The sequence below is a fragment of the Rhinolophus sinicus genome, chromosome 14, assembly GCF_057876585.1.
Source record: "Rhinolophus sinicus isolate RSI-liver-muscle chromosome 14, RSI-T2T, whole genome shotgun sequence".
Lineage (NCBI taxonomy): Eukaryota > Metazoa > Chordata > Mammalia > Chiroptera > Rhinolophidae > Rhinolophus > Rhinolophus sinicus.
In genome coordinates, this window is record NC_142514.1 from 109970827 (window position 1) to 109988175 (window position 17349).

At 38.7% G+C, this 17349-nt stretch overlaps 1 protein-coding gene across 1 annotated transcript in view; it reads right to left on the reverse strand.

Moving 5' to 3' along the window:
- FDX1 (ferredoxin 1) overlaps positions 1-12822 on the reverse strand; it is a 29317-nt gene extending 16495 nt beyond the window's left edge. Inside the window, exons 1-2 of the mRNA XM_019715316.3 lie at positions 12432-12822; positions 6996-7120 (exon numbers count right to left, since the gene is read on the reverse strand). Of these exons, the coding sequence (XP_019570875.2) occupies positions 6996-7120; positions 12432-12640 (334 nt within the window). The 5' untranslated portion in view covers positions 12641-12822. The remainder of the gene's footprint in view (positions 1-6995; positions 7121-12431) is intronic.
- Positions 12823-17349: the final 4527 nt, after the last annotated feature.

A 17349-nucleotide genomic window follows, 5' to 3' on the forward strand; every position in this document is an offset into this window, starting at 1 on the left:
GTGAAGGGATGAAAACAAATATTCCATGAAAGTGGAAACCAAAAGAGCAGAGTTAGATTTACTTTTATCAGACAAAATAGACTTTAATTCAAAAGCTGTAACAATGCATAACTAAAAATGCATTAAGTATATATGCACCCAACATGGGAGCACCTAAAAACAGTAAGCAAACAATAACAGATCTGAAGGGAAAAACAGACAACAACACAATAATATTAGAGGACTTCAATATCCCAATTTCAACAACGGGTAGATCATCCAGGCAGAAAATCAACTGGAAAATGTTGAACTTTATGCTTTAAGCTAAGTGAACTTAATGGACATATACAGAATATTCACCCAACGGCAGCAAAATACATACTCTTCTCAAGTACACACTGAACACTGTCCAGGATAGATCATCTGCTAGGTTACATTAACAAGTCTTAAAATTTTAAGACTGAAATCATACCAAGTATATTTTCCAACAACAGTGATATGAAACTAGTTGTGCATATAATCCCACTACCAGAATGGGGTGCAAAGTGGAGAAAGGAGTCCCTGTAGTGTGTGGGCTGTGCAGTGTGTGTAGTAGCAATTCATATACTAACAAAGGATGGCAGGCGTGTGTGTGTGTGTGTGTGTGTGTGTGTGTGTAGTAGGTAGGTGGTCCAGGGAGTTAACGTGTCCTTGATGTGGCATTGGAAGTTAGAAGTTGCAATACATTTCCTCTTACAAACCAGGCTGCAAGTGGTAATTAAGTTAATTATGAAGAAATAGGTACTGCGGGTTGGCCTTAAAATTTTGCACCATATATAACACTATTTTCATGGGAAAACAAATTCCAAATGTCAGGTAGTTGTACACATTGGGAGGCAATCTATTAAAGGGAAAAGGATACAAAAGTAACAACCACTGCAGAGCCTTCAATCTAAAACTGACAGTTGATCAGAATATGAGTATACTAACTAATAACACCTGTGGAGAGACTGAAGTTATGTAACGTATGCTTATATACAGCTCCAGAGCAATCACTATTGGTCAGCTTTTAGTGTCTTTGTAAGTGGCTGGTTATGTAACAGTAAATTAATGGGGAAATATGTATATGTGTGTATATACATATGTATGTATAGATATTTATGTATTTATATATACAGATACACACACAAATATATGTAAGTTTAAGTGATTGCATTTTATGAGGAATATATTCTCAAAGGTTTTCAAAATTGTTTGTCTCATAATTTAACAGTTATTTTCTCAATGACAAAATATGAAGTAGGAAGATGGGTTCTTACAGTTCATACATCTATAATCCTCATATCATACTTTTGTTTTAAAATATACTTGAGTAGAACAAACATTTGAAGTAAAACTTTTACATTATAATATCCACCTTTCAAATAATTAAAAATGCCACATGCCTTAGCACAGATAATAATTGGACTTAGGGACACATTACAGCCATACTGATTTAGCCCCTGGTGCCTGCATTTTATGAATCATCCTTACTTGGTTATACAACAATTTTCATGAACTTAGAGGTACATATGCTTTAATTCTGCTTTTATTTTGTTGGCATTGTGGCTAACGATTCAGAGTTCTTTCTCCTACATTAACAATAATATATATCAGACAGGTTTTTGGCTTCCTTCATAGCATCTAACTGCTAACTTCCAAAATAATTCATTTTCAGATGCATTTTTCAGCATTAGGATTTAATCAATGCTTGGCTGAAACTGTTATAGGCTTTAAAAATATTATTAAATTATAATCACAGTTTAAAATATCAGCACTAGAGTCAACAAAATTACAGACATTCAGATGTCTGTAACAGCACAATTCATATACTAACAAAGGATGGCAGGTATTTGTTTACCAACTAAAGTGGTACCACTTCAGCTGCAGTTACAAATGTAAAATTTACAATTCACACAGCCAACTTGAAATTATCAGATGCTTGACAAAAGATTTGGGTTTTCATAGGAGTTCTGATTTTGCTAGAGTAAGAACTTTAATAATGTTAATGTACACAATTTCAAGTTTGTAAAATTTAAAAATTACATTAAGAATAAATAAGGTATGGTTACTGGTTAACTTCAAGGTAGGTAATGAATAAAACTTCTCCAGACTGAGTTTTTTTTAAAAAACCAAGACTAGTGATATTAAGCTTTTGCTCAAATACTCAGAAATTCTTGCCATAAACTAATTCCCAGAGAAATTTAGATTTTTGCAGACGATTGCTTCTTTCCTTTCACGTAATTTGAGTGTTTGCCAACAGGAAAAGACTGTTTTGTGTACGTGCACACATATAGTATTAAGATGATTTTCTGGCTCTACTCTGATGCTGACAAGACAGATGCCCCCCCCGCCCCCAACACCTTTCCCAAACAAAAATCCATTGGATAGCTATGTGCGAATATTATACGTATATTAAAATGTGAAACTACATATAAATACAAAATCTAATTTTCTAAAATAACATTTTATCTAGCATAGCCAGAAATAAATACATTATACCAATATGGAACCAATAAACATGAGAGGAATAAATACAGATTTATATTAACATTATCAGGACCTCCCAATTTGAATAATCTCCCTCAAAACAGACATATGAAAGATATAAGTAATATAGAAGGAAAAAAATGAAGCCTGAGATAATAAACTAGGTAAATTTGATCAGTTATAACTGCCCCCTAGTGACAGAATATTACAATACACTCTGAAAACTTACAGATCCAAAAGATCTATATTAATATAAAAGTTGGAAATAAAAATACTTATAAATTTGTGTTGTTTCCAAAATTTACAGTTGTTTCTTTTTACTCATTTATTCATTCATTACTTCACTTCATATACAATAAGGAATAAAACAGGAATGATTTATCCTTCATTGCAGTCTCTTGGGAGAAAGATGCACAGTAAACAAAGAAACATATAATTAATAGATTGTGATACCATGATACCATGATAGAAATGAACAGGATGCTGTGATGGAGAATAACGGGTACAGTGTAATAAGAGAAATCCTACTTTGGATTGGATGGTTGGGCAAAGCCTCGCTAAGGAAGTACCACATAAACTGAGATTAGACATATGACACTTGTACACAGGATTTTCAGGATGTGGGATGGGGGGAAGTGTCCCAGGTACAAAAAAATGTAAAGTGTGTGCAAAGTCTCCAAGGTGAAAATTCTGGGTGAGTTCAGCTCTCGAGGAAAGTCCTGTGGGGCCAAAGTGAGAAAAAGAATGGAAAGGGGGGGGGGGGGGGCAGGGCAATGGGACCAGACAATGCAGAGCCTTTAGGCTACGGCAAAGAATGTGGATTTTATCATAAATGGAATGGAAAGTTATTCATGGTTTTTAATCAGGAGATATGTCTAATGTGCATTACGACATATCATCCTAATACGACATATCGCTCCAACTGCTGGGGCTCAAGAGCAGAAGCAGATCAGCACAGTCCCAGGTGTGCCAGCCCCAAGTAGTGACCACAGAGATTGAGAGAATAGAATATACCAGAGGCATATTTTGGAGGCACAAGTGACAGGAGCTGCTGATAGACTGGAGGTAGGGGATGAAGGAGAAGGAAGAATATAAGCCGCTCTCCAGTTGCAAGCTTCAACAGCTGAGTAATGTTCATTACTGACAGAAAGGACTCAGGGAAGGACAGGTTTCAGTGGGGAGAGGGGTGCAGGGGCATCAAAAGCTGTTTGAACATGTTGACTTTAAAATGCCTGTGCACTTTCAAAGAAGAGATGGAAAGGAGGAAGTTGGATCTCTAAGTCCAAGGCTCAGAAGAGAGGTCTCAGCTAAAAGTGTACATTTTAGAGTTTATGGGCACCTAAGATGGGGTTTAAGGTCACAGAAGGGTGAGATCACCCAGGGAGAAAATGTAGAGACTCTGTACTTGGTCAGCCTTGTTCAAATATGGTGTTCATCTGTGAGTATGTGACAAGAGCAGTATTTAAAGGGTCTCCTGTATTTGACTTTAGGAATTAATGAAATAGCTGCGCCCAAAATGTTGTTACAATAACCTGTTCTTTATAAAGAGAGCATTTCATACTTCTTGATCTCTTTTCATCTTTTTTCTAGAAAGTGGCTTAGACTTAGCTCTATCTTTTGTGAACCTAGTTTAGCTTATCTCAAGTTTATATCTACATGTCAAAATTCTGGACATGTTAGAATCCTTGATCTTTAAAGCTTCTCATCTAAGTCTACATAAGTGCATGCAGAATTCTTATCAAACTACTAGACTGTGTTGGCATTAAATTTTCTCTATTTCTGGTATACTAGAGGGAAAAGATTCTTTTAGTGATTTTCTCTGTGTGATGAAATTACGGGAAATCTTTTTTAATGTATTTTTTAAATTTGTTATAATGAACAGTGAACCTGTATTAATAACTATGTTAACAATAATAGCTAACGTTTATCTTAAGTACTTGTCTTTCACAGCTACTATAGTTCTGAGGCTTCAGGTTTTTTAAGGCTTTTGGAACTGGGGGAAAATAATTAGAGCAGGCCAAGTTAAAATGCCACAAATCCTACTAGTCTCAGCAAGGTAGGCACTGTGCTAAGTACTTTACTTCCAATATCCCATTTAATCTTTAAAGACCCATGAGGTTAGAACTATTATAATCCTATTTTACAGAAGAGGAAACAGGCATAAAGATGTTAAAACAGCTTGCTCCAGGTCTCACGGCTAGTGACAATGTTGGTTTATGAACCATAAGCTGTCTGATTTCACTCTATTTTCCATTACTGTGCTATGTACTACTTTTCATTTGTGGAGGAATAATTCAGAGAAACTAAGTTTAGTTAAACATGTACCTAAATATGAACTCATATATAAATTTTATAGAATATGTATTGTATATAAATTATCAGTGAGTTCCTTCACTAAATAAGTCACCTAAACCATGGTATATATCTGAATCATGTGGAACATTTCAAAAAGAAACCTGCAAAACTCCCCTCTCTTCCTGTACTATCTAGGGTGGAACACAGATGATGTCTGCACTTATAACAGTTCTGCAGATTCTAACTCAATCCCAGACAAGAACCACTTCATTAGACTAAAAACTCCTTAAAATTAGTACTATATTGATATAGTACTATTTCATCACCTAATTCCTACAACAGTTCATACAGGAAAGATGCTTCTTGGAGAAAATGGCATGAAGGAAAAAACAGAGGTTTAAAAGTCAGGGGTCAGCCCAGTGGCTCACGTGGTTGGAGCACCATTCCTAATGCCGAGGACATGGTTTGATTCCCACATGGGCCAGTGAGCTGCGCCCTCTACAGCTAAGGTTGTGAACAACAGCTCTCCCTGGAGCTGGGCAGCCATGAGCGGTGATGGGCTGCAGTGTGCTGCCATGAATGGCCAGCAGCCATCGTGAGCGCTGGCAGCCAGTGAGAGCTGCCATGAGCTGCTGTGAGCAGCCGATGGGTGAACGACTGCCGCAGCCAGGAGGAGCGCAATGCTCATAATACCAGCATGGGCCAGGGAGCTGTGTCCTAAACAACTAGGTTGAGGAACAATGGCTTGAACCAGAGTTGGGGGAGGTGGGGAGGGAGTGGGAAGGAGGGAGAGGGAGGTAGTGGGAAGGGCGGAAGGAGGCAGTGGCAGGGGGAAGATGGGGAGAAGGAGGCGGGGAGGGAGGGGGAGGGAAAGAAGGAGAGGGGAGGGAGGTGGTGAGAGGGGGAAGAAAGCAGAAGGGGGAAAAAAGTTATAGAGAGGCTTAGGTTTGAATCTTAAGCCCTCTCACTTAAATAAATTCTTAAAAGTGCATTGTAACTGTGCCTTGAAAGATGCTACATGTATGACCCAGGAAAAAATTAACTTCTCTGAACCTTAGTTTCTCCATCTATAAAATGGGCGTTTAAAAAAAAATCTAACTCTTAGAGTCATTACCAATCACAGATAACACATGCTGGAATGTAGTGTGTGCTCAACTGGTAGTTATTACAATTCATCTTGAAACTGACAAAACAAGTATTAAATTTAGATATTCAGCAAATATACTGAGTGCCAACTCCGGACAAAGTACACCCTGTGAAATTACCTGACTGGTAACAGTTTTCTAAGAGCTCACAATCTAATAAGGGAGAGGGACATTCTCTCTAAAAAAGGAAAACTGTAATAAGCATTAACATAGAGAGGTTTATTTCATATATCATAGATAAATGAAAAAGAAGTAAATCTGATGTAGAAATCGTTCTTAAAAGTACAATGTGAACTGTGCCTTGAAAGAAGCATAGTCAGATATGTTCCTTGGAACTTATTCCAGACCAATGGTTCACAAACTTTAACATGCATCAAAATCACATGTAGGGCTTGTAAAAACACACATTGCTGGGCCCTACCCCAAACTTGTCGGTTCAGGAAATCTGGAGTGGGGCGTGATAATCTACATTTCCCAAGTGACAACGATGCTAATGGTCAAGGGAATCCTCTTGAAGAAGCTTCACTCTAGACAGAGAAAGTGCTTGGGCAAAACTGACAAGTGATATAAAGGGTACCCTTGAGCTGTATACTACACAGCACCTGGGACATGGGCTTTGTGTGAGTGGTTAAGGAATATGGTCAGAAGTCTAGAAACAAAAAACTTTCTCAATAAAACACTTCCTTATCTAGTAAGAGGTCAATAAATTACCCTTCATAGGAAGGTGAGCTAACGTTCAAGACTAAGTTAAAACTATTTAACTAACCCTCGTGATATGACATGTATTACCTCAAACCTGTTATCTTTCAACTCCCCTTGCTATTTCTGGCTTTGCATCACATAGGCAAACAGTAAAGTAATGAGGCAACAGTAGATCAGGGGGCACATAGCTAATTAAATGTATAAAGAATAGAAACAGTGTCACTCTTATTCTTTATAAATAAGAATATAACAATAATACATCCTGAATTTTAGTATTTTACTTAGTATGAGACAGGTTAAAAACCTTCAAAAACACAGAGTTCAAACTTATTCAACTATAAATTTTAAGGAATCTTCCATACTCACCAAAACCATCAATATCTAGATTATTTTCAATCACAACATCTAGCAGAGAGTCACCGACTTTTCCTTTGGTTGTTAATATTTCACCGTCGCGGTTTAAAAAGTGGACTGTTATTTTATCTTCTGAGCTGGAAAAGGAAGCAATCCTTTATTATTTTCAGTATTTTCAAAAGATACTTTAAAATAATTGTTTTAAGAACCTGTAAGGTCAAAGAAATAGTATGGTCCGTGTGTGTGCGCATGTGTATGAATGCGCACACTTGTGTAAATATGTTCTTTTATAGTATTTTCTTTGCAAAGTTCATTTGGGAAGAAACCACAAATCAAGGGCATGTCTATCTGCCCACCTACCAAGAGAACTATACCACCTCCCAGGTAACTCGGAGATGCAAAGTACACCATAGAGAATATAGTGAATAATACTATAATAACTATGTATAGTGCCAGGTAGGTACTAGACTTACCAGGGGGATCATTTCATAAGTTATATAAATGTCCAACCACTATGTTGTACACTGGAAACTAATATAATATTGAATGTCAACTGTAACTGAAAAACAAATTTATAATTTTTAAAAAGAAAATAACTACATCACTATCAAGACCATGTGTTTCCCTATGTATCATGTGTCTCCCTAACAGTCATGGTCATGGGTGTCAGTCACGTGAAAACATTCAGCAATCATTATCACCCATGAAGTCTATTTTGCTCTCACACAGCTCTGAAAAACAAGTCTCTATGAATGAGAACCTAAAAGACTAGATTACTTTTGTGGTGAACTTTAGAAAGCAAATCATTCTGCTATCAATAAGGCAATTGGACAGGTGTCTGATAGGTAGTTGCTGACAGGCAGCAGTTTGATAGTTTTCTGTTTGAACATTTTACCGTGTTTCCCCGAAAATAAGACCTAACCAGACCATCAGCTCTAATGCATCTTTTGGAGCAAAAATTAATATAAGACCGGGTCTTACATAAAACCTGGTCTTATATAAGACTCAGTCTTATATTAAAATGAGACCCAGTATATATTTATTTATATTTTATATTATATTATACTATATTGTTATATTATAAAGACACAGTCTTATGTTAAAATAAGACCAGGTCTTATATTAATTTTTGCTCCAAAAGACACATTAGAGCTGATGGTCTGGCTAGGTCTTATTTTCGGGGAAACACAGTATTTTGGTCCACATTGTGTACTCAAAAATCAAAGGGATTTGGGGCAGCCAGTTGGCTCAGTTGGTTAGAGTGCAGTGCTCCTAACACCAACGTAACCTGTTCGATTCCCACATGGGCCAGTGAGCTGCGCTCTCCACAACTAGATTGAAAACAACGACTTGCATGGAGCTGATGGGTCCTGGAAAAACACACAGTTCCCCAGTATTCCCCAATACATTTTTTTAAAAAATTAAAGGGACTAAAAAAGGTTGTTTGTTTGACCCTGTGGGAAGATAAATGTAATACCTCCTTATATGTTTTACTATAGGATATTATATTATCTAACAGCTAGCTGACTTAAATTTTTTTCCCTTCTCATAAACATCACATCAAAATTTGGGGAAAGAAATTATACTAGCAACTAGATCCTTACCCTCCACCATTGGTCATTTTTATTTTTACCTAACAATAGAAAAGATGTACTTCAGCTTAAAATAATTAGTAGTAATTTTCACCATTGCCAATATGGTAATAGCCCATTAAAGAAAATTTTGTTAATATAAGTAAACCCAGAATTAAATAATTCCAGAGCTATAAATATCTTGCAAATTATCAAATCTAATTCTCATTTCACGAACAAGGCAACTGAAGCTCCTATCAGATGATGGTCTCCTTAATATTTCAACAGTGAAAAAGAATTCCATTAATTCAAAATTATCAAGTGTGTGAAACTCCCTCAAAAGGGCCTGTGCTCTCCAACTTCTTTTCATAGCAAGAAAATGCTTTAAAAACAACTATTCCGAATATTATTCATGATTTTCATGGTAGAATGGCTGAGAATGAAAATACTCTGGAAGCAGGGAGACCACTATGTAAAGTTATTATAAGAGCATAAACCAAGCAAGGATGTAAGAGACATTGACTTCCAAGGTATTCAGGAGATAGAATTAAAAGGCTTTGGTGACCATTAATACAAAGTGGATTGACAGAGAGGTAAGAAACACTGTTAAAATGTCCAGCTTAGGCAATTAGGGGGTATAGTTTAATATAGTGTTAACAGACGAGAAGGAACTTTGGGGAAAATGGAAATGAGTTCAAGTTTAGACCTGTTTTAATTTAATAATAGAAAAAACAGATGAGAATGTCCAGAAGCAAGATGGATATGGGTATGAGCCCAGCAGAGCCCTCTATAGAGATGTGACATCAACAAACACCTGGTAGATAAAGGTACAAGCACAACACAAAGAATTCCATCATTTATACTCAGCACAGAAAACCAAAGGTTTTAGGGTTGCTGTTCTGGAGCACTCTGGAGCTAAGCTAAGTTACAGCAAAGGAATTCAAACTCTTTTACACCAGACTCCTCTTCTATAAAAATGGGTTAACAGAGCATGCAAAATACCTAACACAGAGTAGAGCTCAACAAACACTGATTAATAACTTTTATTTAAAGCCACAGTCCTTTTGTTGCTAAGAAGCCTGAACTGTTGCTATATATCAGAGGTGTACAGCCCAGAAAAAAACTGCAGAGTCAGGGTAATAGTAAATTTACCAAAGGACAGGAGGGGAAGCAGAAATGAAAGAGGAAAGGTAATTCTGTAGTTGAAAACGTATGGAATGTAAGAATCAGAGATGTGGACTCTAACCCTGGTTCTGACATACACTCATTAAGTGACCATAGAAAGCCAGTTACTCCCTCTGGGTAAGATGCAGGTAAGTTATTTCTCCAAGCTGCTGAGAGAATTAAGGGAGAGAAAGTTTGTGAAAACTTTATTCCTTAAAGCATTATACACATGTACTTTACCCAAGTAATTCTATGCATTCACTATTAACCATTGTTGGTGGGTTTTGTAGCTTTATCCTCCCAATTCTAAGAACTGGCAAAAAGCTTTTAGCTGCTCCCAAGAAGGATAAGATTTCATGCACTGGGAAAAAATAGGATCCTTCCGAACCTTCTATCATCATCAATTAATCAGCCAACACCTCAAACAACTATGTCCTACACTTGTTACCCTTCACTCACTGCCACTTACTCTGCTCAACCATAGCAGACATCTTAACGAAGCTGTCAGGGGATGCTATGGTCAGTTCTTAACAGAAATCTAACAAGGAGGGGAGTTAACAGCTGCTGATGCCCACCCACCCTTTCACCATAGCCAGGAACAGTTGGTCCAAGAAAAGGGCCAAGTCTAGGGCTCCTTATGTCTCAAGCCTCCATAACTCTTCCAAATGACCCTATGGGCTAAAGAATTATCAACTACTATGGTGCTCAAAAAAGAAAAACAACATGAATTTTAGTCCTAGTTTTGCCAGCTACTTAATATGGAATTTTTATTCCCATTTATCTACCCTACCTACCTCATAGGATTTTAAAAGTCAAGTGAAATAATACATGGCAAGCTCTTTGCAAATTAACTCTACAAAATATAAAGTATTGTGTCCGGGTATTTTGGAGTTAAAGGAGTTTTTTCGGCTCTTTTAATTGCTGACAGCTTATCTAAATGTTAAACTTCAGAGTCAGAACTACAGCTTCTAGACTGCTCTGTCCAATCAACCTTTATGCATTGTATACCTGCAATGTCCGATGCAGTAGCTACTGGCTACTGAGTATTTGAAATATAGGCAGTTAAACTGATTCTTTAATTTTATTTAAAAACTTAAATAATCACATGGTTGGGGTGACCGTATTGCACAGCATAAATCTCAGATAATAAGAGCTGGAAAATCGAGGTGTAGTTGTAGCTCCAAAGACTGTGATAGGAAGCACAAGGCCACCAATAGAAACTGCCAACGAGGGGGAAAGCAGCATTAGAAGGGAATAAAACAAATGTGCTTCCCTTTAAGACAACTTGATAATACCCAAATCTAAACAGTAAGTTTGGGGGAGATAATTCCCATTTACAAAAACATTTATGTTCCTTTTAAATACTAGTTACACAAGTATGTTCAATACATGTCCTAATTTATACACAATTTTTCAAGAAACCATCCATTGTAGAAAACAAAGCATCCGTGTAGCGGGATGTCAAAGGCAAGGAAGTGTAGGGAAAATAGAAACAAATAAATCCAGGTTGCCTTCTCCATTATTCCCCTCAGAGTTAATGCAACAAATTTACTGAGCACTCACTATATGATAAGATTAAGGGGAAACGATGAGTAAGTCCTACACCCTATTTTCAGGGACCTCATTAAGAAGTAGAGAAGGCAGAATACAAATCCAACAGTTTCTCCCTCCAGTTCTTGCTTCCTACAAGCCAGCAGGGGGTCAGAGAGCAGTGCAGAGATCTGCATTATATAGGACTCCGTCATGTTGCTATATACTGTGAAATGATGAGTACATTTGACCTCTATTATATCTAAGAAGACCGTCTTTTATAAACAAATATGCATAAGAATATAAAACTTCAACATATTTTGGAAAAATAGTTTTCATATCCCTTTCAACATTTAATACAAAACAACACTGTGCGCCTAAGGAGCTGCTGCTGCTAACAGGTGACATCTACAGAGCCCTGCTATTTGCCAGGCACAAGACTACCTGTTATTACCTGTCTTCTCTCATTTATTCTTCAAATAATCCTGTGAGGTCTATATTATTGTTTTTCTCCATTTAGAAATGGGAAAACCGAGGTTTATAGGTTGAGGAAGTGAGAGAAGTTAGTAAGTGCCAAAGCCCAGTTTAAAACCCTGCCTCACCGCTCCAGCGCAGGGGCTTTTAACCCTTTATCCACTAGAAGACAGCATACAGGGAAGCACGGGCATAGTGAGTGCATTCTAAATGGACAGTCCCCCGACAAAGAACTGGAAACAATGTCCTAACATAGCAGGAGAAAGGCCCGGTAAAAAACTGCTGGCGGGGACGTCAATGGGGTACATTTTATGAAGGTCACTGCGGGCTTCAGGCAGAGCAAAGGTTAGATGCAAGCCAAACCACAGGGAAACCAGCGGCAGCAACGCGCCGGCTTTCATGAGACCCCAAGATGCCCTCGAAAAGGGAGATCGGGGGTCCAGGGTCCCCGTTTCCCGCCAGGTGTAAGTGACTCGGAAAGGAAACTGAGGCTCCACAGTAGGGAGACAGCGACGGCACCGGGCGACAAGACAGGGCCGCGAGGAGCGCCGCGGAGAAGCGAGAGGCGGGCGGTTCTGGCCCGACAAGCAGGCGTCCGAGAAAAGTCAGCCGAGCGACAAACCAGGCCCCGGGATCGCAGCCGGCCCCGGGCGGGGGATGACCCTGTGGATGTGGGATCCCTACACACATGCGCCGGCCCGCGCCTCACCCGCTCCGCGCCGCTGCCGACAGGCGCAGCGTCCGCATTGCCGCCGCGCCGCCGGCCAGGCCCGGCTCAGCGCTCCCGCCCGGGCCCCGGGTTCCCGGAAGGCCGCCGGCTCTCGCGCTGGCTCCGGCGAGAAACAGCCACCGACGGGCCGCGCCGCCGAGGGTCACGGAGGAGGCGCTCAGGAACCGGGCGCCCCCCGCGGCGGCCATAGCCGACAGTCTGGTAACTACCGGATGCGACGCAGGCCGCACAGCAGCGGCCGCGAGAGGCTCCCGAGTGCGGGCGGACAGCTGCGCCGGCGCCTGACGCCCGTGGGCCGCGGCACAGGTCACGGCAGGCCGAGATCCGGAGGAGTCCTGCTCGGGGCCTTCCGGGTGCCCTATAAATCCTTCAGCGCCGCAAGCGCAGCCCCACCCACAACCGGTTCCCACGCCTCCCGGACGGGGTTTTGTGAGGGCGGGGCTAAGCCTTTTGTTTTTTTACCTCCTGACCAGGTTTTGTCAAGCTTAGTTCTTCGCGTCTAGAGTTGTCTCGAAGGAACAATGAATTTTAAAAGATAGTTGAACGTTTAACGGAAAGATACAGTTAAATAATCCCCAGTGACCGAAGCCATTTTCTTCTGTTTGCACTTCTCTCTTCCTCCTCCCCATTAAAAAATAAAAAAAAAAAGGCAAATGCTTCTTGGGTAGTGATATTTTTAAAAGACTTTTACAAAAAACAGAAAGATGAATTTAAAAATACACTTTATCATGGTTAATATGTTGTGGTGGAAAGAGTGTGGGCTTTGAGGTCAGAAATTGGCAATCCTCGAATCCAAGGTCTGCAACTTTCGAGCTCTGAGACCTTGGTTAAATTATTCTCTTAGAGGATCAGAGTTTCCGTAACACTTTCATGGATAAAATGTTCTATCTCTCAGGGCCATTCTGAGGGTTAGACAAACTAACACGCATAACGCACAACAGGCATAGTGCGTCACAAACAGTGATCGATAACTTCCTGGGCCTTCCTCCCTAAGGTTACTCTTAAGGCGGCTAAAGGCCAAAGGCAAGTAGTAGATATTGCACATATGCTAAACACAAGAAAAGATACTTTAAAAAATATTTAGAACAGGATAGTACAGACCTGAGTCAAGTCTCTCCAGACAATATGTGGTGGACGCCCAACCTGATGGCAGAGAGACGTCAGTCATTCGGTTCCTAAATTGCCTCATTTGAGGATAAAAAGACGTTGAAGTTGGAAAGGACAAAACAAACCCTGGCAGGTAATCCATAAGAGGAGGTTGTAAAAGAACAGTTAATTTTTCTTTTATATATAGAATCAAATCTCCAAAATCAGATCAATTGTAGGAAGAGAACTGGGAAAAAAAAAAAAAAAGGCAGATGTTCCCTCTCCTCTCAGCCCTCTTATAGAAATCCAGGTCCAATTCGGTTGTGGCACTTACAGATTTGTGCCTTGTGGGGTAGTTTGTATTCATAGTTCATCTTAGTAGCCCCCACACCACCAGGTACAGGGCCTTGAGCATATCAAGTGTTCAATAAGTATTTGTGAATATATTACTGTAACTTCCATTAGCAATCATCAGAATTCATGAAACGTGCATGAAAATTAAAGATGGAAAAAATGGTCTCCAGATTTTCAAAGGCAGGTAAGGGTTGATTCCAAAGATCACAGATATCAATATTCAGCAGTATGCCAGAGGGGATTTATGAACAAACGAATCATGAACATAAAAAAACAATATGGAATAAAAAGGCAGTTCATGAAGATAAAAAAGCAATATGGAATTATTGAGGACAAGCTTTTGCTTATATATTTTTCTGTCTTATAAAACTCTCACCCTTTCATTTTTCACTCCTGTCAAAAATCCATGCATATTTTGAAACTCCTCAAATTCTATCTTTCCCATGGTGGTGACAATTCATCCCAATAAATCATTCCTCCCTCTGCTGAATTCCTAAGACCTTTGTTTATTCTTGTAAAACTTGTAGTATCTACTGTTTTAAATAGCATAATGTTCATGAAAGTGTTTTATAAACTACAAAATGTCATAAAAATTCAGATTCAATGTTTATTGAGCACATGCTCTGAGCTTCAAGGTACCAGGTGCTCCATCAACATACTTTGTGTAGCTCCTCTAGACTGAAGCTCTCAAGAGTAGGGATGCTCTCTGTTCACTTTCATATTCCTAGTACCTGGCATTGTGCCTGGCACAAAGCAGCCGAAGATTTAATAACATCTTTGTTAAGAACTGTCACAATTTTTATTTTATTACATCACAACTCTGGAAAGTAGATATGTCTATAATCACTAAATGCCTTTAATCAATAAATATGTATTGCCATTAACAGTGTGTAAATCACTGTGCTAGTGCTAGAGATACAGCAATGAGCAAAAAAATCCTTGCCCTCTTAGTTTTAGATGAGGAAACTGAGGTGCACAGTAATTGTGACTTTCTTAGAATCATACTGCTAGTAAGTTGCAGATCCAAATTTTAAATCAAGGTCTTCCTGGTCCCAAGTCCAAGGCATAAGCGCAAGAAATGATCATTTTATTATTTTTATTATACAAATGATCCCTGATTTACAATGATTCAACTTAACACTTTTTTCCACTTCATGATGGTGGAAAAGTGATATACGTTGAATAGACACCGACTAGGCTAAGCTTTGATGTTCAGTTGGTTAAATTCCTTTCCAATTTATGATATTTTCAACTTTCAATGAGTTTATCAAGATGTAACCTCATCGTAAGTTGAGGAGCATCTGTATTTTATTATATATTTACATATATTATTCATATAATTTTATTACGTATTATGTTATTAATGTATACTTATATAACATATTTTTCAACTCTATATTCAATAGTAGATACTTATGACTCCACATGATCTACATACAGGCATACCTCAGAGATATTTTGGTTTGGTTCCAGATCACCATAATAAAGTGAGTATCACAATAAAGTGGGTCACAATCTTTTTGTTGGTAGTTTTTGCCTTCAGTTTGTGAAAAAACACACCACCTTTGAAGCACAATAAAGTGAAGTGCAATAAAATTAGGTATAATTTAGGGATAATGTCAGAAATTATCATTCTCTAAATTTTTAAAAAGGAGTATGAAATTAGACCTAAGTATATTTCACCCCAAGAAATTACTCACTCCATCCCTGGGTAATCTGTTAAAATGGCTGATGACCTTTGTGAGTTTCCTAAATGTAAATTAAAGACATAACATATTTAAATAAATTGCTGTCTTTGTCTTAATTGATCTTCCTGCCTGTAGTCTTATCTCATTCTAAAGCATCATGCATACTTCCAGTAGGTTGATCCTACAAGGTGTGATCAAAACATAGAGTGAATGTTTAAATTTAAAAAAAAATTATTATAGTTAAAGACACATTGCCATTTATCCCCTCAAAATATTCCCCCTCACTTTGAACACACTTATCCCATCATTCTTGCCACTTTCTGAAGCAGTTCTGGAAGTCCTCTTTCGTGAGCATCTTTAGTTGAGCTGTCATGGCTGCCTCGATGTCCTGAATCCATTCAAAACGTTTACCTTTCATGGTCATTTTGACTTTGGGGAAGAACCAGAAGTCACACGGTGCCAGATCCGGTGAATAAGGTGGATGAGGACACTGTAATATTTTTATTTGACAGAAATTGCTGTACCAGAAGCGATGTGTGACACAGAGCCTTTCAATTGTTATCACAAAATAAAGTGAATGCTGCTGCCGAGTGCCATTCAATGGAAAGGCAGGGATCTTCAATATAGAAAGTGGTGAGTCGAACCTTAGTAACAGTGTGTGACAAGTTTCAACTTGTTCAGTGCAGTCAGTTGGGTGTGAGCTACAGTTGAGAGAAGGTGTGTTTTAAAGTGTACCATAAATTATCCTCCATCATGACAACACTGCATGTCACACATCGCTTCTGGTATATGGCAATTTCTGTTACATAAAAATATTATGGTGTGCCCTCATCCACCTTATTCACTGGATCTGGCACCATACGACTTCTGGCTCTTCCCCAAAGTCAAAATGGTTCAGGACATTGAGGCAGCCACTACAGCCCAACTAAAGACACTCACGAAAGAGGACTTCCAGAACTGCTTCAGAAAGTGGCAAGAACGATGAGATGAGTGTGTTCAAAGCAAGGGGGAGAATTTTGATGGGGTTAATGGCAATGTGTCTTTTACTGTAATACTTTTTTTTATTTAAACATTCACCATATTGCTTGATCACACCTCATACTAAAATACTGATGTGATCATGTTACTTTCTTGATGAAAATACTTGAATGACATTTCCATCACTATTATGTGATACTCCATTATCATTGGAATGACAGTGGAATAACATTCCATCACCATTTATTAATAGAATAGAACAAACTGCTCATTTGGACATACAACGCCCCTCCAACTCTTTCCACCACCCACAGAGCATCTGTCCTCTCTTATGCCAGCATTGGTCCTGCCTCATGCCTTTCTCCTCTTCAGGTTTTGTACTCTTATGCCTGCACCTGGCTAATGCATAACCAGCCTCCAAGACTCAGTTCAGTCCTTTGAAGAAACCATTCTCTGACATATGCAACTTTCGTGAACCTTGCACACTATAAATCCCTAATATCATATGTAAATAGAACTTGGATCAAGAGGCTTGCTGGGTTTCAGGTCGCATTTCTTTAAGATTACTTTTCGAGTACTTTTTAACTTTTTAACATGTCCCTCAAATGTTAATAGTTCATTGTCTCTTTTTGTGATATTGGCCACTCCTGATGAACAGTTCAGTCGGGGGTGCAAAATGCTAGTGTTCTAATTGTCATTCCTTTTTCATTGATTACCTAGCTTACTTCTATAAACACAGACTTACCTTCATCTTGCATTCCAAAATCCTGAAGTAGAGCCTGTATAGGAAA